The 22,100-nt window shown below is 45.6% G+C and overlaps 2 protein-coding genes across 22 annotated transcripts in view; both read right to left on the reverse strand.

Annotated features, from left to right (window-relative positions):
• KIF13A (kinesin family member 13A) overlaps positions 1 to 15,058 on the reverse strand; it is a 190,844-nt gene extending 175,786 nt beyond the window's left edge. For 9 of the 21 annotated variants that reach the window (XR_008305754.1, XR_008305756.1, XR_008305757.1 and 6 more), the window contains exons 1-2: positions 12,481 to 13,166; positions 11,231 to 11,324 (exon numbers count right to left, since the gene is read on the reverse strand). Coding sequence is in view for 14 of the 21 variants with exons in the window: in XM_053243918.1 (XP_053099893.1) it covers positions 11,231 to 11,324; positions 12,481 to 12,535 (149 nt within the window). In the remaining 7 variants the exon portion in view is untranslated. Of the gene's footprint in view, positions 1 to 11,230; positions 11,325 to 12,480; positions 13,167 to 14,972 lie in introns of those variants that run through there. The other 12 variants (XM_053243914.1, XM_053243916.1, XM_053243910.1 and 9 more) reach the window with 5 other exon arrangements.
• Positions 15,059 to 17,230: 2,172 nt separating this feature from the next.
• On the reverse strand, positions 17,231 to 20,406 carry LOC128322190 (diacylglycerol kinase kappa-like). Its single transcript, XM_053242978.1, has 4 exons — positions 19,355 to 20,406; positions 19,050 to 19,146; positions 18,527 to 18,756; positions 17,231 to 17,559 (listed from the first exon to the last, which is right to left on the reverse strand). The coding sequence occupies exons 1-2, from the start codon at positions 20,343 to 20,345 to the stop codon at positions 19,079 to 19,081; spliced, it is 1,059 nt and encodes a 352-aa protein (XP_053098953.1). The 5' UTR covers positions 20,346 to 20,406; the 3' UTR covers positions 17,231 to 17,559; positions 18,527 to 18,756; positions 19,050 to 19,078.
• Positions 20,407 to 22,100: the final 1,694 nt, after the last annotated feature.

Consider the following 22,100-nt stretch of genomic DNA (forward strand, 5'->3'; position numbering starts at 1 on the left):
TTCCATCAGTTTACCTGGAAAAGATGTTAAACTAACAGCCTGCAATTTCCTGGATTCCCCTTGGATCCCTTTTTGAAAATTGGTGTTACATTGGCTATTTTCCAGTCCTTGGTACTGAACCTGATTGTAGGGTTACATTACATATTTTTGCAAGGAAATCAGCAATTTCTCATTTGTGTTCTTTAAGAACTCTCGGTAGATGCCATCTGGCCCTGGCCATTTGTTAATTTTTCAAGACGGTTTAGATTATCAAACTGAGATGAGACAAAATCTTTTGTCAGAGTTTGTATTTCTTTCTGTTCTCTTCATTTGGGCAGTATTTCTTACACTGAATTCTTACCCAGGATTGGCATGTGCTATCAACTATGGCCATTTGAACAGCTATCATATCTTCCATCTGCTCTTTTCCTGGTTCTACTCTGTCCCTTTCTGGTTTATCTGTACCATTTACATCCTCACACCTTAAGGGATTACATTTGTTGACTGCCCAGCTTCTGTCAGCTATCCCCAGGTGTCATTTTAAAAGCTGTCCTAAGCAAGAGCAGTCTGGTTCCATCTTGGTTCAAGTAGAGTCCGTTCCTTTTGTACAGGCGTGTCTTGTCCCAAAATGTTTCCTAGTGCCTAACAAATCTAAAACTCTCCTCCCAGCATGCCCATCTCATCCACGCATTGACACCCCTCAGCTCTGCCTATCTCACTGGTCCTGCATGTAGAACAGGTAGCTTTTCTGAGAATGCTACCTTGGGGGTCCTGGATTAAGATTTTAAAATTTAAAGTTACTAATCTGAAATCTCACTACAGAGATGTCTTGGGTTGTTGTTTTTTAAGTTTAACTATTTTGTTATTATTTTAATAGTTTGTTAATAGTTGATAGTTCTATGAAACAGAACGGTCTGCAATGTTTTCAGCAATGTCAGCCATGCAAGTGTCATTCTTACTTACGGTCCCATATTCTGAGACACACAATTTTAGTGCCTGATTTAGTCCACTGCATCTGAGCGCAAGAGATATTTTATGTTAAATACTCTAAATGACTGTGTGCTGCACCACAAAAGTGCTTTAAAAATATAGCATTTAATCCAGTGTTGATTAAAAAAAAAAAGCTGAAGGCAGACTGTAATCTGATCTTCTGCACAGAGTTACACGCAACAATAATCTGGTAGTATGCATTCTGACAATAACTTTGCTAGTGCTCCGAGTCCTTTTTCTACAGAATTAATTAAGAGTCTTGACAACATTTGATCAAACCTGGGATATATTACTCAATCTTATTTTCCATAATACGTGTTCCCCATCACAACTTGCTTTCAAATTAGCATTTCTTGCTTTCAATAAGGAGGGGAAGTCTTTTTCTTCTTATTATTTTAGACAATGAAACCTCAAGAGCCTCTCCCAAAACTTGGAAATAACTTGAATGTTTTGAGGTAAGACTACTACCTAATCCCTTTTTAAGAATTAAATCCTTTTTGCTGTTGCAACAGATGGAAACAACTTTACCCACCACATACCTCTGTGCTTTAAAAAGGGAAATTTCCTTTTGTCTACTTCACAGAAGTTCTGCCACACACAAACTATATTAGTAATTCCATGCTATGCATGTGCAATAAACACAAATGAGTAAATTTTTCCTAACTTTTTTGGCCAAGTGGTATGCCCCACGCAACTTTTAAAACTGATCACCACAGTAGTCAGGATTTTGCCTGGATAGAAACCTGAGTTTTTCAGGTTGATGGAAACCTTGTTCAGGTTTTCATCAACCTAAACATTAACTACATCCTAGTCTTATATACCAATCTCCTGGCCTCATAAAGCAACGTCAGAAGCAGAAGATCATTCATGTTGGATATTCACTTCTACTTCCTTCTTTGTTCTTTATGCCAATATTATTTTACTTATTTTTATTCTGTTGCTGTTTTAAAACAATTTTGCCTTCGATTCCAAAAACTGCACATATACTTCTTGATCCAAGACTAACCCAGCCACTTACTTGGTTTTATACTTTAAAAAGAGCTTTAGGTCTTGAATTGTGTATTGGGGGTGATTTTCAGGCAACATAATGTGGGATCTGCAAGTCTTCTGTGCAAGCTCTAAACACCATCTTATTCACAATCCACAAACTCATATGTGATTCTGTCGTCCTTCCTAGTACAATCTCATACTCTGGCAACACGCTGAGCAGCAACCTCATGCAATTTTTACAGTGCCACCAAACCCAGCTCTTTCATCCTGAGAAGAATGTGTCCCTTTCCTCAGTTGCTACGAAAGTAGTGGATGGATTTTTCTCTGAATGCAAGAACTGGCCAGCAAGTGGTGCTACAAAAAATCAGCTTATGGCCAGAGAATAAAACCACACTGGGAAGGAGCATGAAGCCTATACAAGCATGCAACTGCAGGTAAGATGGCATTTGCTTCTGTGGAAGGTTTGCAGATCCCACCTTTTGTCATCTGAAAGAGCCCCAAGTATCTAAAGGCTTGAATGGGTAATATATTTCCCATAGGTCAAGCCTTGACAAATTTTCTTTGAATCTAGGAGTCAGTCTAGAAACTTGGGAGCCAAACAGTGGACACTAGGGATGTGCCCGAATGTTTCCTAAAAGCCCCATGTGCCATCAACATGCACATGGCATCTGCACATGCATGGATGCCATGTGCATGCAGACGGCACACGGCTTTTTGGACACATGCTGTCACAGCGGAAAGCTGGAAGTTCCTTAAAGATCCCTTTTTAATATCCCTCGAAGTACTCCAACTGCGCGTTGGGCACATCTCTAATGGACACTTCCCAAAATGCTAGACTTAACAAGAAACATTGTGGAGGATGTGGGAAAATGGGCTTCTCTTTATCCCCTTTACAAGTAACATACTTAGAACAGAAACGGGACTGATTGGGACATATAACAATTTATTAACTAACTCTACTTCTGAATATCTTAGTCTAGGCATCACTGTTAAATTTTTACATACCATGACTCTCTTGGCACATGGAATTTGTCAAGCCCCTGCCACAGGCTCACAGAACCAATCCAACAAACATATAAACCAAGACTCCAGAGTCACCGGCATTTAACAAGACTGCAGTGGTAATAGTGCAACCCTTAGCTACACCAAGAAATTGATGCTATGTACTGGTGTGGATAGTTCATCGGTGATTTTCACTATTTTCCAGCGCAGGCCACTGGGGGGGGGGGGAGCTTCAAAGAGAGAGCCATTTCCCACTGTGCTGAACTTCAGTGCTGGGAGAGTCTTTTCAGAGAGATGGAGCCCTCAAGAACTCTTTGGGGAAAGCACTGGGAAGGGATACACATGGGGGTCCGGTGGGGGAGAGGGGGCAGTTCCACCCACCCACCCCCAGATTGAGCCAGTCCATTGAATTCAATGGGGAATACTTCCAAGCAAGAGGGTATAAAATTACAGGCTTTCCCCCTCCCCCTGGAAAAAGTCATCTAGACACCCTGGCTACACTTCCCATTCCCAGAACTCTCTGCACACCTTCCAAGACGGTACAAGGGCCCAAGAGGGTTCCATTTCACTTAAACAAGTCCCAACCCAGCACCAGGCAAAGGGCAGCACTGCATGGTAGGAATGATCATCTTTGCATGGTGCTGTGCAGGGTAGTCAGCTTTAGCTGAAGTTTCACATAGACCCAAAAATAAATTAGTCAGGGAGACACACTTAGGGATGTTGGGGGCCACCACTGACCCCTGGACCTCACAACGAAGAACACTGCAATACATGAAAGTAATTCTTTTAAAAGGATAAAACACACATGGCTAAACTGTCCTAAGAATAAAGCCAACCTGGATGAAAACGGTAGGTCTGTTGCAACTTTTGGCAGGTATTACTTACAGAACAAATTTGAATTCTGCATTTTACCCCTTATTTTCGAACTTCAGTTGCAAAAAAGGCACTCTTTCAATGTTATATTATGGGTGTATACAGTAGTAAGCAAGTAGTATAAATATTTACAGTTATTTTGCTTAATCTTTTAATCAAAAATGAAGAACAAACTAACAAACCATGCAAATATAATCACACTGTAGAATTCACAAAATAATTGTGTGTGTGACAGACATAACATTTTCCAAACACAGAGATAGCTTTGGAGGCTGCACACAGATTGTGGGGGGAAATAAGGTTTCAAGATATTTAAGCTTCGAGTGCTCCAGCTAATTTCTTCCTCATCAAGGAGAGTCACTCAAGTTTGTTCATTTTTGATCCAGTAAGTTCCTGTACTACCTGCATGTATGCAGTCCACACATCCTTCCCCAGCAGATCTTTGTGTGAACAGGATGGTTCCAACCTGCCATTTCAAATGGCAGGCTGCAGACCTCCCACCTGCAAATACAGTATATCCACTCTCTACAGTATATCTACATTCCTTGCAACGTCTGTCCAAACATACCAAGAAACACTGTGGGAAAACTTAGATACAATGTAAGGCTACAACCATCTCAGATGCAGTACATGCTTTCTGTTCCAGTTTGGCTGACAGGGACCTATAACATGACAATTACTAGATTGTACTTTTGAAATATACAAGGTAGTCTAATTAGTCTATACTTCACATATTCTTTCATGGAAGATGAGACCATTTTCCATAAACAATTATTATGCCACAGACTTCTAAATATTTGATCATATCAATAAGATTTCATATAAGGTTGAGTTATAAAATACTCTTTACACTAGGCATGAAAGACCACACAACCGTAATTCTTTCAGACTTCAAAATTAACAGTATGGTATCATTCCAACTACATGCAGACATTTATTGTAATCTGGGAAAAATCTACTCAGATCACCAGTAATTGGGTAAAGTGTTATAATCACACAGATGTCATCAAATTAGATCTCCTACATAAAATATTTTTTTTTTTAAAAACACCCATACCTAAATCATTCACTACAAAGATACATCTTACACAGCATGCTATAACTGAAGTGGGAGGATGCTCCACCATTGAGATTTATATACTAAAAATGATTATGCATTTAATGTGTTTTCCCCGGAATTCTTTCACTGTATGAAGAAGAAGCAGAAGAAGCAGAAGCAGAAGCAGAAGCAGAAGCAGAAGCAGAAGCAGAAGCAGAAGAAGAAGAAGAACAACAACAACAACAACAACATGATGGTGGTGGTATAGTACTTAAAAGGAGGAAATAATAGCCTTGAATGATCCATGTTGATTTGACAACATCCACAGTGGTTGCGGACAAAATACCCAGTGGTGCTGTCACATTGACAAGTGGCATCTTTTATCCAAAGTGAAAATGAAATCTCAAAGTTAAGAAGTTTTAGGAGATTTCAAGTGTGGCATCCAAGAGAACCACAACTCAGTGCCTCAACAAATCAAATGTTTGTTCAGGGGCTCAAGGTTGACTCAGCCTTCCATCCTTCCGAGGTCAGTAAAATGAGTACCCAGAATGTTGGGGGCAATATGCTAAATTGTTGTAAACCGCTTAGAGAGCTTCGGCTATAGAGCGGTATATAAATGTAAGCGCTATTGCTATTAACAAAATCAGAAACCTATTGAAGTGTATATCTATACTGCCGCTACTATACAGTAAAATGTAATGCAAACTTCATGCTATATTTATATTAATACCCAATTTCCAGTACTTAACTCAAACAGAATGCTAAATTTAGCAGTGCTCCTCACCTCTAATGATCTGTCTGAGCTGCAAGGATAACTATCAGGTATAAGCATAATGATTCCTGCTGCATCCACAGGAAGTTAATCATATTTAAAGACTTACTAATCTTTCACAAACTACAACATATTGCATAGTTGGGATGTGCAACATGCAATTTTTCCCAGTTAAAAAAAGTGATCTCTTTGCATTTTTCTACCAAAGAATATTCCTAAAGTTTGCAAAATTAAGGTAATCTGTTTCACTGGATCAATTTTTACATGGGGAAGCTTGCATCAGGAACAAGTTCTGTGCAACTCAAGAACTTGTAGAACCCATACCAACATAAGCTGCCCACATTTTTGAAAAGCCTTATTTGAGAGCATTGATTCAGAACAGCACAGAAAACTCTTCCTCAAAAATCTACTCTGATATTTCTAAATTTGTAAAAGGACTATGATTTCTATAAAGAACCTCTAGAAATTCAAGTAGATGCTTACAAACACATGGGGGAGGGGGGAAGTATTGTGTATGGACTGTTAACAAGTAGAAATGAGAGTTCCTTCCACTTTGATTTACTATATATCAGAAAAACCAGCATTCTGTAACCTGAACTGTGGGGTTTTAATAATGCAGTTTGAGAATGGCACTCCATTGGAATAGTATCTAGGTCACCGTCTAGAATGTGATTAGTTAAATGCTGCTAAAGCAGCTCAAATGCTTTTTTCCATTCAGTTTTTTTAAACCTACCCAATTAAAAGCTAGCACTTCACAAGCTGAACAATAACTTCTAACAAGAAAAGCAATTTAAGAGAGGTCAAAATCAGATTATTTTTTACAGTTTCCTACAAACAAAGGCAAAGTGCTGTCAGCTGTTACTCTATCTGCTACCTCAGGCAGGTGATATTTAGAGCGTCTGCAGAGCAGCCTCTTTCTGACTGATAATTCCTTCAGATACATAGGCAGTAGCTGCCTCATTTCATTTGACACTTCATTTAGATAACTTTCAGTTGAGACTTTTGCAATAAACACCAACTCCCCAGAGCTGGAAGCTTTCCTCAACTTCCTCGAGGCTTGAAGCAATGGTAAATCAAGCACAAGCCACATCAGCCACCAAATACCACCTATTTGCCTCCATTGTTTATCATGGTTTTCGTGTTCTTTATGAAAAGTGATCATTGAAAAGGAAACAATGTAAATTAAGAAGACAGACAATGTATTTTTTTAAGCCTGTACACTAGCAACATACCTTAGAACTTTAAAAACAATATGCATTTCACTCCCTGTTCCCGGGGGGTTCTCCCCATTATTTGTTCATTCTATGCACACACACACACCCAAAAAACAGACTAGGCCTCTTAGAAACACAATTTAGTCCTACACAGACATTATAGCAAAAAAGCTGCATTCACGTACAGCTCTGAAAGGCAGAAGTTCTCCCCTCCCCACCTGCACACACGCACACACACACACACACACACCAGTCATTCCCCTCCATCTCCCTCCTGCAGAGCTCAGTTACCGTGGTCATCTGAAGAAGTGACTTCTGTAAGTACTTCTGTGATCAGCAGCCTGGGGCACTTCCCTTTGGGGACAGCGAACCATCCTCTTTTTTTTACTATGTAAATCACTGAGACTTGTTGAAAAGCAGTATATAAATAATAGTTCTACATACTCAAGAGGCCTTTAGACACACGGTTTTTCATACAGCAAACTCACATGCCATGTGGCAAAGAAGTTATTGACATGGCATAGGAGTCAGCTCAAAGAAAAAGGAAGGGAACCCCCAGCCAGCTGCACCCAAGTTCTTAGTAATGCCTAGAATGACTCTTCGGATGTCAAGCCAGATATTGCAAGTTAATATTACAGATGTTCCTCATTCCATTTCCACCCACACATGCAAACAATCTATGAAGGAAGACTGCAAATTAAAATTTATTCATTAAAATAACAACTTTCAACGTATAGGTAAAAAATCCAAATAAAATATTAGTTCCTTAATCCGAAATATGCGTGAAGTCATCCTGTTACAGAATTACATACAACTGAAGCCTGCTGTGTAAGGTAAGTTCATCATACTAACAGGCTGACCCTATGCAGAGCTAGACATATCTAAGCCCATTGTCACTAATGGGCTTAGTCATATTGAGTTCTGCATATTACATGCAATTTTATTAAGCTATTATTACACATCAGGGATTGGAGTTAAGCCAGCAAAGAGAAGAGAGTTGTATTCCAAGATATTTTATTGTTTAAGTGATTTAACAACTCAATTCTATACATGTCTACTCAGAAGTCCCACTATTTTAGAAGGGCTTATTCCCAAGTAAGTATGCACAGGATTGCAACCTTAATAAACTTTTAAGTGTTACCCGCTAAGAGCCTTTGAGATGGCATAAGCTATAAATCTAAAAAATAATATCAAGCACATAGGCATGCAGCAACATAGACAGATTTTTAGTCCAGGGCTTAACCATTTCCAGGTGCCTGCTTCTCATGGCACCTGAAAATTTAAGTGTGGTGCTTGAGCCAGGCAATGAATGGATGAAACCAGAAGGCAATGAGCAAGCAAGGTCAGGTGCTGGGTCGCTCCCTTCTCCTGGTTGCATCAGTCCATTGCCTGCCTAAACCAGATAGAGGGAGACCATGAGGAGGGAGCAGCCCACCCCATCCCCAGCTTTGCTTGCCCATTCCTCCTACTGGTCGTGTCTGTCCATCACCTGCCTGACAAGAGACAACCAGGAGGAAAAATGAGTAAGAGTCCACCCCTCTCATGGAGGAGAGGGCATTGCTGGGGGTGAGCAGTGAGTCTGGCCCTCCCATGGAGTAGAGGGCAGTATTTTATTTTTTTGTCAGATTTGTATACCACCTTTCATTAAAAAAAATACCAAGGTGGTTTATAGTATCTTTAAGACAATACAAATATATCAAATACTTAACACAATACAAATATTAAATTTTAATATTTAAAATAGTACAAATCTATTAATGCTAAACACATATACACAATAAAACAGTAAAAGATGTATTGGTATTGCAGCTCCTAAATTTTGTACAGTTCCTAAATTTTGGGAGTGGCTTCTAGAGTCAAAGAACATTTGTGGAGGCCAGCTTTTCAGGTACTTCATAAATTAATTATCCCCAGTGCCAGCAGTGTAGAAAGCTGGGCAGTGGCCCAGGGACAGGCCACAGCAACATTTCTCTCCTCCCTATGCTGCAGTCACCACGTTTCCTCCCCCAACGCCACTGCCTTGCCTCCACCACGTTGATCTTCCGTGCCTGGTTGCACTTCCTGCCCCATTGTGTAGGCTGGGCATGCTCCCACGCTGACCACACTCCTCTCTCCAGCATCGTCATGGCCAGCTGGGAAGGATTCTCCAGTCTGGGGGGTGCTTGCTTTGTACAGCTGGATGCTTCCTTTTTCTCCAAAAATCTAGCCGGTTTGAAGCAAGCACTTCATAGGCTAGAGAGAGAAGCCACTGGGCATTCCTTCCCAGCTGGCCAGACTCAGGAGGAAAGGAGCACGGCCAGCACATGTGGCCTCTGCGGTGGGGTGGAGGGGAAGCCCGGAATGGAGAGGAAGGATGCAGAAGAGACAAGGAAAGGTGGTGGTGGGAGGGAGAAAACACCACCATGGCACAGGGAGAAATGCAAAGGGCAACGGGAAAGGGTGGTGAGGGGCATCCGCGGTGTGTGTGTGAAAGGGAACCTTCGTGGCCCACCTGGGCCCCAGGGACACACGCACCCCCTGCTCCACTGTCCCTATGCACCTGCCCAGTGCTGTTTCCACTCTGTCCCTCTTCTAGGCCAGTGTTTCTCAACCACCGGTCCATGGACTGGTGTCAGTCCGTGTGGAGTTTAGTGCCGGTCCGTGCTCGTCCCCAAAAAACAATTTCGAGCCAGTGAGGGCCATTAAGCTTCCTCGAAATGAACGTTATCCCACCAGCGAGGACTGCCTACCTAGATATGAGCTCTGGAGAGCTCCCAGTGGCAGTGCCCCCCCGCTTGAAATTGTTTTGGGGGGGTGCCTGGGGGTGGGGGCGAGGGGGGGCAACCCCTTTACTAATTGCTGGTCTGGGAAACTGCACACAAAGAATGTACCGGTCCACGACTCCAGAAACATGGAGAAACACACTGTTCTAGGCTATAACACACATATGCACGACACCAATATATGTTACTGTAAGATACAAGCTGCTGTCAGTTACAATCCAAGTTCAAAACCACATTGTGCCAAGTTGCACTGATGTATCAGCCATGGCAATCCATTTTGGCTCAGTCAGTGGCACACAGGATTGGGCCTTATTTGTTGCATGTGTCTTATACACCTCTCCATCCTGAAACACTACTGATGCCTACTGATGGCAAAACTGAAATACTAATGTCACAAAAGCTAGAATTTGGGAAGCACAGGAAAGGCCTTACAATTAGTCAGTACACCAGCTGTATCTTCAAAGTAATTAATTCTGTTTCTTAATGAACTGTTTCAGTTAAGCATTACAACCCCCAACCTATTATTTGCAAAACAATATACTTTTGAAAAAATAATCACAGCTGAGAAACCCAGCAAACAAAAATATATTTAGAAAGTCAACTGCTTACAACAAGCAACAGGTAGTTAACAAAAATTAGATAACGTAACTTTTCCTTCTATGTCTCCTCTGCACAACTTCCTCTCCTAACCCCTCATGAAGGAAAAATCTGATCTATTTTTATAGTCTGGCGCATTGGTATTTTGGATTGTTTCCAACTGCTCTTTTCAAGGCTTTACCAGATATCTAAATTATTTCTGCACTCTATTCATTAAAATAAGCAAAAATGAATAAGGAATCCAACTGTTCATGTATGTTGGAATCTAATAAACAACCTGAACAACTTTCACTACTGCCCAAGAATCCAGAGTATTATTTTGATCCCTAGTTAAACCTGAATGCTACATGAAGACAATAATGTTACTGGGCAACACTATCGAAGACTATAGTTTTATCTCAGGGGCGTAGCAAGGTTGGAGGGGGCCCAGAGACAAGATTTTAAAATGGGCCCCTCACTGATATACACACACAAACACACTTCACAATATATAGTGCACTCACACTCACATCCCCATTATGAATATGGTGAAAATCTAGTTCACATTGAATCTAGTTTTTTTACTCTCTGCTCCTGCCGATCTCCAAGAGACTCAATATAATTCATAGGGGGTGCAACATGGGCGGGTGGGGAGTCATGTGATGTGCCTCTGGGGGGTCCCTCGAGGCAGTGGGGCCCCAAGACGACTGCCTCCCCTTGCCTAATGGTAGTTACGCCCCTGTTTTATCTCCACCATTCTTAGTAGCTTGTTTAAAGGTGTATATTAATATGTTCAACATTCAACGAGGAATAACTAACGTTTTACCTGTGCAGCTTGACACACAGGCTGTTCCAGATTCATTCAATTGACATTATTCCTCATTTACACTGCTGTGAATTAGAGGAGGTTCATTCCCCATTCCCTTCCCCCCTAAGCAGAGGCAATTTACAGACATGGCTGCTGCTCTGTTAATAAAACCACACACATACACACACTCCATATGGCTTGAAGATTTAGATTTGGGCTTTTCACCTGTTTTCTCCCTGTTTGTTGTTTGAAGGAGGAGGATGCAACACAGTTTGATTCCCTTCCATCTCCACAATGCATTTGGTATTCAACTCCAGCTCTGGAACATAACACAACAGAAGACTTCAGAACATTCCCTTACAGAGTGATATACATATTTTATCCCTTGCCAGCAGGACTTTTCCTGTTTCTTTCTTCTTGTGTCTAGAAAACAACTCCCATTTGCTGCTAAGAGCATAGGAAATGATATGGGTGTTGCTCTCCAAAAAACTCTAACAAGTTACAGCAAGAAGTTGGATGTCTACAGTTCAACTGAAGTCCTTCAACAGTGAGGATAGGATAGGTGGTGTCTGAACTACGGAGCCCACATGGGCATCTTTCTGAACAGTATGATTCTTCAATAACACTCTCCTTACTTGCCTCAGAGCCCCACTGCAATCACATGGGTTGCAAGCTGTCTCATGTCACATATGAGATTCTACTACTGTATTGTGTTATCAATGCCATGTTCACAAATCATTAATACAGATTACGAGCCCCATTTCACACACACAACTGTGCATTTAAAGGGCAGGGAGAAGATTGTGCTCTCCCTTTCGTTAACCACTATGACTGTGGTAGCAACAGAGTGATTAAAGGATATTAAGGAATAACTGAGCCACATTAAGCGATATTCAATATGCACTTCAAGAATGAAGGGACCTTGAAAGGCAGAGTACAAACTTCACTACTGAAAGACGGTACTGCCAGCGTCTTTGGGGGAGGTTATCTAAGGAGAAATCGCCCTATGAGCCAGCCAGCTTCCCCACCCAACAAGCGAGAAAACGAGTTCTCCTCTTAATAGGCAGCTTTGCAGCGACTTGCGTTTGTCCCGAACTGCTCCACGCCCCTCATATGAGAAAGAGGCAGCCGCGCTCCTTCTAAAAACTCCGGATTGTTCGACGAGAAGAACCTCAGGCTACACATTTACACCCGACCCCGATCCCCAGACCGTCGCCAGTTCCCAAGGGAAAGCTGGTGGAAGGCACCCCCAGCCCTGCCCAAAACAAAAGTTGTAAAGAGCCAGGGCGCTGCCATTCCGAACTCTCCCTCCGCAGCCCCATCCCGGGCTACTTTGCAAACAAGTTAGCCCTCGGAGTCGGGAGAGAGGGAAGAAGGGGCCAGGCGGCAGCACTGGGAGGGGAAAGATGTCTCGATGAAGGGAGGACGCGGACAGTCCGAAAGCGCTGCAACTTCAGGGTGCTTCTGGTTATTACCTCTCCGGTTCATGGGCCGGACTCTGACGGCAACCTTCACCTTGGTATCCGACATCTTCCCTAGCGACGGCAGAGGCAGCGTGGGGCGCCCCAGCCGCAGCGGCGAACGTGACTCCAAGTCCTCCTCTGCCACACGCACAAGCACAAGCACACAACCAGCCGCCTCTCCCGCAGCAGCAGCCGCCGCCAGCGGGAGACAGTCGGCGACTCAAGGTAGAGGCGGCGGCGGCGGCAGCAACAGCTCTCGAGGGCGCTCCCCCAGCAGCGCTGCCAACGAGGAAAGCGCCGCGCCGCCAGGGTCCATCTCGGGCCGGCGGGAGTCGAGGAAGACAGAGCCACCCACAGCAGGTTGCGAACCAGAGACGCGAGAAGAGGTTCAAGAGGACGCGGCGGCGCTTTCTTGCTCAGCCTCGCTTGCTAGGCAAGCCCCGCTGCTCTTTTCCCTGCCGCCTCCTCCCCATCCCAACCGCCATCTTCCAGCCCCCGCGGCGGCGGCGGCTCCTGCCTTCGTCTCTCCGCTCAGCAGCCTTTGCTGAGATTCCAGGGTCAGGCAGACAGGGGGCCGTCGGAAAAAGGCGGAGAGAGCCGAGCCACTTCGGGACGGAGAGGCAAACGTTTGCAGGCGGAGCTGCAAGGTCCTGCCAACGACCATGCGCGAACGCTCTCCGACGCTGCCTGCCCACCGGGACTTGGGGTTGGAAACGCGCTTGCGCAAGCGCCAAAAGAAGAACCACCAGGGGGAAATGTTCGGAGTGCTCGCGCAAAGTGGAAGAATCCCTCCTTCGGGTCTCAAGTTGAGGAAAGGAGTGGGAGGTGATAAAAAAGCGCGCACAGCACGTTAGGCAGCAAGGCTGAGTTTAAGGCAGTGGAGAAGTAGGAATGATGCCGCATGACCTTGGCGACAGGCGAAGGGCTGGAAACCGTGAGGCGTATCTAGGGAAAATAGCGCCTAGAGCAAGCCCTGAAATTGCGCCCTTGTCCAAACAGGAATGATGGGACTTGTAGTCAACAATATTTGGAAATCCCTGTTAAAAGGAACACTGTACCATCTAGGCATGGTTGTTGATCAAAACCTGAAAACATGAGCCATCTCTGTAAAAGACTTAGAACAACAGTCAGGAGTTATGTGAGGATTCCAAGTGTCATTTTCTCTGTCTCATATCATGCTTTTAAAAAAACATGACTTTGTCCTAGACTAGAGGATCACCTGCCCAAATAGCCACTAGCAAAACAGGGGAAGAAGAAGGTGGTGGTGGGGGTGTGTGTCTATAAACCAGTGAATGATTCCTGCCAGCCTTTGTCTTATGATGACTGTTGGCTCATGATGGGGTATATGTGCATTCACCACACTAGTGCTTACTTTGACACCAGGAGGGAGGAGGATACATTAATTTTCCACTCTAGATAGAGGAATTTTCAACAGGAGCAGACAGCCAAGTTCTGCCAGGGCCAAAGCAAGCTCCTGCCCGACTAAGAAATCATTGTAATTTGCCCCTTCCCGTCACAAGCAGTGTGCTGTTCTTTTATTATTGATTCTAAATCTCAGATATCCCAGTCATGGATGGAAAATTCAAGGTCAGTTTTCAAGAGACACATTTTCTACATGGAAGTTTCTTCTGTGCAGGTGTTGTGCAGAAACCCATGTGTAGTGACTGCCAGGGGCATAGCAAGGTTGGAATGGGCCAAGATGAGATTTTAAAATGGGCCACCAGCCCCTCAATGTCCAGGGCCTCCACAGACCCCAGGCCCCCAAGGATTTAAGTCTGATATTTCAAAATAAGTATGCTGCCTGGAAATACATTTCACTGAATACACACACGGACACTTCACAATATATAGTGATATACATTGAGTACTATATATTTGTGCTACTTTTAATGCCTAGAACACACCAGAAACACTAATTATTAAAATGGCCTCCTCGCTGCAGTTTAGCAAAGGAGACTTTCAACCATGCAGGATGGTGAGCCTATGTTTGTTTTCTCAGAATTCTTGAACAAATTCAGTAAAGTTTGATTCCAGGAGATTTTTCACACGAGGCTTTTAAAGCCCTTTAATACACATCTCCTCTGGAATGGAGGTGCTGCATTCACATGTTGGCCAGATGTACCCTGAAGTCCTGTGAGTTATTGGAGAGCAGTTCACACACAAGAAAAATAAAATAAAAGCACAACACATGCTTCACAGTACTCACTCAGACCTTCTGGGTTGCAAAACAACTTGGACATAAGTGCATTTATACATGAATGAATGAATATAATATTGTTTGTTCCAGAAGTTTTTGTAATTTTCTGCCATGAAACAAGCAACATGCCTTTTTAGATAGTAAAAAGCCAGAAATTTAAAGCCAGAAATTTTTCAATCTGTTTTAAATTAAATATTCAGAGACTTCTCAGTCTCTCCCCCCCCCCATATCAAAGCCCTATGGCAAGCAGATCCCTATATACCTGGGGTGGGGGGAGGGTAATCACAAAAAGGAATTCACAGTCTACCTTGCAAAAGCTGTGTTGGATGGTCTGGGCAGAGAACTCGTCCATCCTGCCTCCTTTCTGGCTTGCGGGGGAATGCCAAGTTCAGGCTTCAGGGAGGCCTACACGGAGGCCTCTCTGGAAGCCCCGCCCACCTGCCAATCAGCTGAGAGGCGGGGAGAGAAGAAGAGCTCTCTGCAGTTTGCAGGCCACTTGGATCCTAGGCCAGAGCCAGAGGGCAAGGCAAGCAGGATGAGTGGCTGAGGCAAGCAAGTGGCTGAGGGGCCCTGGGGCCGGGCCAGTGGTGGCAGGAACTGGTGTGGTGCCCCCTCCTCAGTGGTGCCTAGGGCATGTGCCCTGGCTGCCCCCCCAAGTTCCACCCTTGAATGCAGGTGGTGTGCCTTTCTCTTGACAAGATGCATCCTTTCGTGCCTCGTTGCAGGCACTGTCATGGTTAGGTGTGCAGTGGCTTGTGATATCCATGTTGAGATCTGATTTGGCGATTTTGCTGAGCCAAGGCAAAGGGATGTGTATTAGTTGCTAGGCAACAGCAAGAGACTTTCAGCTGCTGATTTGTTGGCTCCCCGACCCCTGGGCCAAATATCCCATTACTTTGGAGTTGGCTCTGGGCTGGCATATATTGATACAGATATGAACTATTCCCTATCAGAAGAAAAGAGAGAGAGAGAGAAACTATTTGCTAAATGTGCTTTCAAAATTCAGCCATCTGGTCTTGGCAAAATAAGGAAATTCTATAAAAGTAGTTCTATTTTTATTAAGGGGCATCCAAAACAGTCATATCTCCTGGAGCTGTTTATTTCTCTTAAGTTAAAACAATTAGTAGACTAAGTGTTGGTCACTCTGGCCAGGAAATTGAATCCTTTTAAGAAAATCAATGTATGACCATCCAGTTAGCATAATGTTAATAAAATGTAATAATGGTGTCAGGATTACAGAAACTCTCTCTTCACTTTTAAAAGGAAACTGACATTGAAGATTGGATGATATTCCTGAACCATTGCCAGAGTATCAAGCTTGTTGCCTAGAGCTGTCTGAATCAGGCACACCATTTGTCTGAAACATCACCTCTTTGCATTACTGCATTCATGGGCACAGCACTCCCATGGTGATGTGTTGTTCTAGGTGCAAACACAGCCCAATGTATCCCATTAAGAAGGCATCTTCTGTTGATTCTAATGATTCTTCTCAGTGCATGCACAATGAGCCTCAAGAGCAAACGTATTCTTGTCCTTACACTTGACCATCTTTAAGGGCTCTTAGAGATGGTCAAGGACAGGCATTCGACCACTGAGTTGTGTAGCTAATGCAGTGGTCCCTGCATTGCTGTCTTATTTCATTGTCATATCAAATCTAACATCTGCAGTGACAAGTGCTCTCTTTCAGGCTTTCCTTCTTCTCTCTTCTCCGGCAGAAAAACAGCCTGGAGGCTAAAGGTCTAATCTCATTGCTGATCCTGCATTTGGGAGGAGGCCTGCTATATAGGGGGCCTCTTCATTCTCTTTCCCTGAAGTATCAGCAGGGATGGATTGCCCTGGGTGGAGGTCTGATACAGAGCTCTCATGATATAAAGGTGGTCTCCTTGGGTTCTTCTGCCAGAGTAAGGCTGGAAGGTCCTGTGAGGTGGCCTGATATGGAGGCTGCCTTTTTTGGTTCTTTCCTGTCATGCTCTACAGAGAGCCACCCCCATGGCTTTTCTTCCTGCAAAGGAAATGGAGGTGCCACCTCCTAGCTGTTCCCCCAGGACCAAATCAGTCACTCAGTTTGACTCCGCCTGGATCTAAGCCTCCAGCTGCTGCTTTGGCTCTTGGTGGAAAATAAGAGGGCTGGAGAATAACATTTGGCCTCGAACTTGGGCCTTCCAGCTGTTGTTTGATTACAGCTCCCATAGTCCCCAGTAGTCACAGTAGCCTATAGTCAGGGTTGATGGGAACTGTAGCCAAACAGCAGCTGGAGGGCTGGAGTTGTGCAGCCCTGCCCTAAATCAAGCTTCCTCTTCCGCATCACCATTCCATCCTCTTTCACACGGGGCAGATCTCTCTTCAGGGCCAAAATCCAGCCTCCTAGACATACATGTTGGGGCAGACAAGCTGTGTATGAGCCTCCTGGCAAGGAACTGTCTATCTTGAGCTACATCTTGAACCTCTCAAACATCTCTTGGCCCTGAGTGGAATGGCCAAGAGAGTCTTTTCTGTAGCTGAGTTTGACCCAAAGACCTTTTTACCCAACTCTACCCAAAGAATATTCAAAGCAAGACAAATGTATTTCCCTTAAAATAAAACATTTTATTTTTTTTAAACAATAAATATGCAAGTTTTATTGCTGTTCTATCTCTACATCCTATTAAAACAAATATTTAATTTTTAAAAAATATATACACAGCATTTTATTGCTACTTATGTAAATAGTAGTACAGTTGTCTCTTTTAATTTGCCTTCCCCTTCTTCCTCAGCAACGTCTAGCTCCCTTGGAGGAACCACGATCCCCATAGTGGCTTCCACCCTGGCCAGTCTGCTCCTTAGCCGCCTCAATTGTCCCCTCAGTGCCTTGAAGCTTTGTAAGCATTCCTGGCAGCTGCGGAGGTCTCTTTGGCCTTGAAGGAGAGAAAACAAACAGGGTGAAGGGGCCTGTCCTCCACCATGTCAGTCCCTGCACGGACCTCTAGTCCCCTTCCATGCCCAGCACAGACTCCTCCTCTCTGTCTTGAAAACCCTCCATGGCTATGTACCCACCCACCCTGGTGAACCTGCACCCCGTCAGGTTGATTTTTGCTCTTCCAGCTTCTCTGTCTTCAGGAGCCACCTGAAGGTCTCCTGCTCTCTAAAACAACTCTTTCTCTTCTCTCTCGCTGACCCTTGGGTCTGGAACAGCCACTCAGATGTGGCCCCTCATCTCTCTCCTATACCTCCAATAATACCTGAAAACCCACCTCCACTGCGCAGCCTTTGGCGTAATGCCTCAGTAGAAGCAGCTCCATCAGCTTGAATTGAATGCCCCTTATGCTTTCCTCTCCCATTCCTCCTCTTCCTCACTTCTCTCTCCAAAGCCAAACTTTTGACTGTATGCTCCTGGTGGCAGGGAACATTTGCCCATGTATATTGATGACACTATAAGGAGGATTTGCAATATGCACAATTGTATATCATCCTCCTTGGTTTCCTGTTTTATCTCAGCTTAAACTCAAAAGGGCTGATATTTGTTTTCCTTTTAGCATTCATATTCTGCTCTTCCTCAAGCAGCTCAGGGAGGTTTATACATGGTTATTTTTTCCTCACAATAACCCTAAGAGGTAAGTTAGGCTGTGGGACAAGTGACTGGCCCAAAGTCACCCAGAGAGTTTCATGACTGGATGAGAATTCAAACCTGGGTCTCCCTGGTCCTAAGGAGCTGCGGCTGAAATACATACACATCTTTCCCCCACTTGCCCCCACCTCAGCTTCCCTCTACTTCTTCTGTTGTATCCCTGCCTCTGTTTTTAGACTATAAGTTTTTTAGATTGTAAAATCACAATGAGGATGGAAAAGGTAGAGGTTATGGAGTGCTGCCTCTGTGAGACTTACGGTCACGCAGCTGATGGACCTGCATCTCTACCAAACTCTGCAGAGTTTCTTTCACATTGCTGAGGTCCGGCTCCAGAGGAGGTGGGGAAGGAGGAGAGGTGGAGAGGGATGCAGGTTGAGGGAAGAGGTGGAGGTGGAGGGTGGGATGGAGGCAACCTCAAGGGAGGCAGAGGACAATGATGAATCAGACCCAGAGGGCTGGAGAAGTGCAGCAGGGCCTGCAGGAACATCTGCAAGAGAGAAGAAGAAGCAGGAGGTCAGCTGCAAAGGCTGACATCCTACCACACCCACCATCACTTGCCCTCACTGCTCACTCTGAGAAGCTGCTTGGATTACAGGCACTGGAGCTTGGACACATGAAAGACAGAAAACGAAGGAACACTTCAGCAAGCACTGACAACCCATTCACAGGCCTCCCCTCTGAAACCTTAGATGCAGACTCAAATCAAGCATTTCAACATGAAATAAACAAAAGAGCCGTTCTTAGCCCAGCAGCAATTTCAGGGCCATGCTGTGAACATACCTTCCCTTTCCCACCGCTGCAGCCGAACCTCACTGCGGATGAGCCTTGTCCGCATGTGTCCAATTTGCAGGTTGATGGCCCGGAGAGAACGAGGGAACTGTTGGGAAATGCGGCGAACCCTCAGTTATGCAACAAAGAGAAAAAAAGGAACAAATGTTGTATGTGTTGACCAGGCTGAGTGCTGGTGACTTGCAAAAAGGGCAGTGTTGAGGCTTAGTCCATCATGTGGGCTGGGTATCAAAACTGCAGCTGATTTTTGTGATGGGTGTATATGCAAAAGGTTTCTGAGGTGTCGCAATACTTACGCTGCTGGACATAGTCGTGCTGTAACCCTTTGAGTTCTACTTCTTGCTGAAGATATTTATCAGCAATGGAAGGTTCTAGTAAGGGCTCTGACACAGAAGGTGCTTCCTTTGGAGTGTCTGTGAGGATGGAAGGACCTGGCACTGAGGTATCCTCAATGAGCATTTTCCCCAGCACTTTGCCCAGGATGTTGTTGGTGATGCGAGGTGCTGGAAGGGGTTCTGGCACGGAGGGTTCCTCAATGAGCGCTTCCCCCAGGATCTTGTTGGTGATGCGAGGTGCTGGAAGGGGTTCTGGCATGGAGGGTTCCTCAATGAGTGCTTCCCCCAGGATGTCCTTGGTGATGTGAGTTGCTGGAAGGGGTTCTGACATGGAGGGTTCCTCAATGAGCGCTTCCGCCAGGATGTTGTTGGTGATGTGAGGTGCTGGACGGGGTGCTGGCATGGAGGGTTCCTCAGTGAGCACTTTTCCCAGGATGTCATTGGTGATACGAGGTGCTGGAAGAGGTTCGGGCATGGAGGGTTCCTCAGTGAGCTCTTCCCCCAGGATGTCATTGGTCATGCGAGGTGCTGGAAGGGGTTCTGTCACAGAGCGTTCCTCAGTGAGCTCTTTCCCCAGGATGTTGTTGGTGATGCGAGGTGCTGGAAGGGGTTCTGGCATGGAGGGTTCCTCAATGAGCGCTTCCCCCAGGATGTCATTGGTGATGTGAGTTGCTGGAAGGGGTTCTGGCATGGAGGTTTCCTCAATGAGCACTTCCCCCAGGATGTCATTGGTGATACGAGGTGCTGGAAGGGGTTCTGGCATGGAGGGTTCCTTAATGAGCGCTTCCCCCAGGATGTCATTGGTGATACGAGGTGCTGGAAGGGGTTCTGGCATGGAGGGTTCCTCAGTGAGCTCTTTCCCCAGGATGTTGTTGGTGATACGAGGTGCTGGAAGAGGTTCGGGCATGGAGGGTTCCTCAGTGAGCTCTTCCCCCAGGATGTCATTGGTCATGCGAGGTGCTGGAAGGGGTTCTGTCACGGAGCGTTCCTCAGTGAGCTCTTTCCCCAGGATGTTGTTGGTGATGCGAGGTGCTGGAAGGGGTTCTGGCATGGAGGGTTCCTCAATGAGCGCTTCCCCCAGGATGTCATTGGTGATGTGAGTTGCTGGAAGGGGTTCTGGCATGGAGGTTTCCTCAATGAGCACTTCCCCCAGGATGTCATTGGTGATACGAGGTGCTGGAAGGGGTTCTGGCATGGAGGGTTCCTTAATGAGCGCTTCCCCCAGGATGTCATTGGTGATACGAGGTGCTGGAAGGGGTTCTGGCATGGAGGGTTCCTCAGTGAGCTCTTTCCCCAGGATGTTGTTGGTGATGCGAGGTGCTGGAAGGGGTTCTGTCACAGAGCGTTCCTCAGTGAGCTCTTTCCCCAGGATGTTGTTGGTGATGCGAGGTGCTGGAAGGGGTTCTGGCATGGAGGGTTCCTCAATGAGCGCTTCCCCCAGGATGTCATTGGTGATGTGAGTTGCTGGAAGGGGTTCTGTCATGGAGGTTTCCTCAATGAGCACTTCCCCCAGGATGTCATTGGTGATACGAGGTGCTGGAAGGGGTTCTGGCATGGAGGGTTCCTTAATGAGCGCTTCCCCCAGGATGTCATTGGTGATACGAGGTGCTGGAAGGGGTTCTGGCATGGAGGGTTCCTCAGTGAGCTCTTTCCCCAGGATGTTGTTGGTGATGCGAGGTGCTGGAAGGGGTTCGGTCACGGAGCGTTCCTCAGTGAGCTCTTTCCCCAGGATGTTGTTGGTGATGCGAGGTGCTGGAAGGGGTTCTGGCATGGAGGGTTCCTCAATGAGCGCTTCCCCCAGGATGTCATTGGTGATGTGAGTTGCTGGAAGGGGTTCTGGCATGGAGGTTTCCTCAATGAGCACTTCCCCCAGGATGTCATTGGTGATACGAGGTGCTGGAAGGGGTTCTGGCATGGAGGGTTCCTCAGTGAGCTCTTTCCCCAGGATGTTGTTGGTGATGCGAGGTGCTGGAAGGGGTTCTGTCACAGAGCGTTCCTCAGTGAGCTCTTTCCCCAGGATGTTGTTGGTGATGCGAGGTGCTGGAAGGGGTTCTGTCACGGAGCGTTCCTCAATGAGCTCTTTCCCCAGGATGTTGTTGGTGATGCGAGGTGCTGGAAGGGGTTCTGGCATGGAGGGTTCCTCAATGAGCGCTTCCCCCAGGATGTCATTGGTGATGTGAGTTGCTGGAAGGGGTTCTGTCATGGAGGTTTCCTCAATGAGCACTTCCCCCAGGATGTCATTGGTGATACGAGGTGCTGGAAGGGGTTCTGGCATGGAGGGTTCCTTAATGAGCGCTTCCCCCAGGATGTCATTGGTGATACGAGGTGCTGGAAGGGGTTCTGGCATGGAGGGTTCCTCAGTGAGCTCTTTCCCCAGGATGTTGTTGGTGATGCGAGGTGCTGGAAGGGGTTCTGGCATGGAGGGTTCCGCAATGAGCGCTTCCCCCAGGATGTCATTGGTGATGTGAGTTGCTGGAAGGGGTTCTGGCATGGAGGTTTCCTCAATGAGCACTTCCCCCAGGATGTCATTGGTGATACGAGGTGCTTGAAGGGGTTCTGGCATGGAGGGTTCCTTAATGAGCGCTTCCCCCAGGATGTCATTGGTGATACGAGGTGCTGGAAGGGGTTCTGGCATGGAGGGTTCCTCAGTGAGCTCTTTCCCCAGGATGTTGTTGGTGATGCGAGGTGCTGGAAGGGGTTCTGTCAC

The sequence above is a fragment of the Hemicordylus capensis genome, chromosome 4 (genome assembly GCF_027244095.1).
Source record: "Hemicordylus capensis ecotype Gifberg chromosome 4, rHemCap1.1.pri, whole genome shotgun sequence".
NCBI lineage: Eukaryota > Metazoa > Chordata > Lepidosauria > Squamata > Cordylidae > Hemicordylus > Hemicordylus capensis.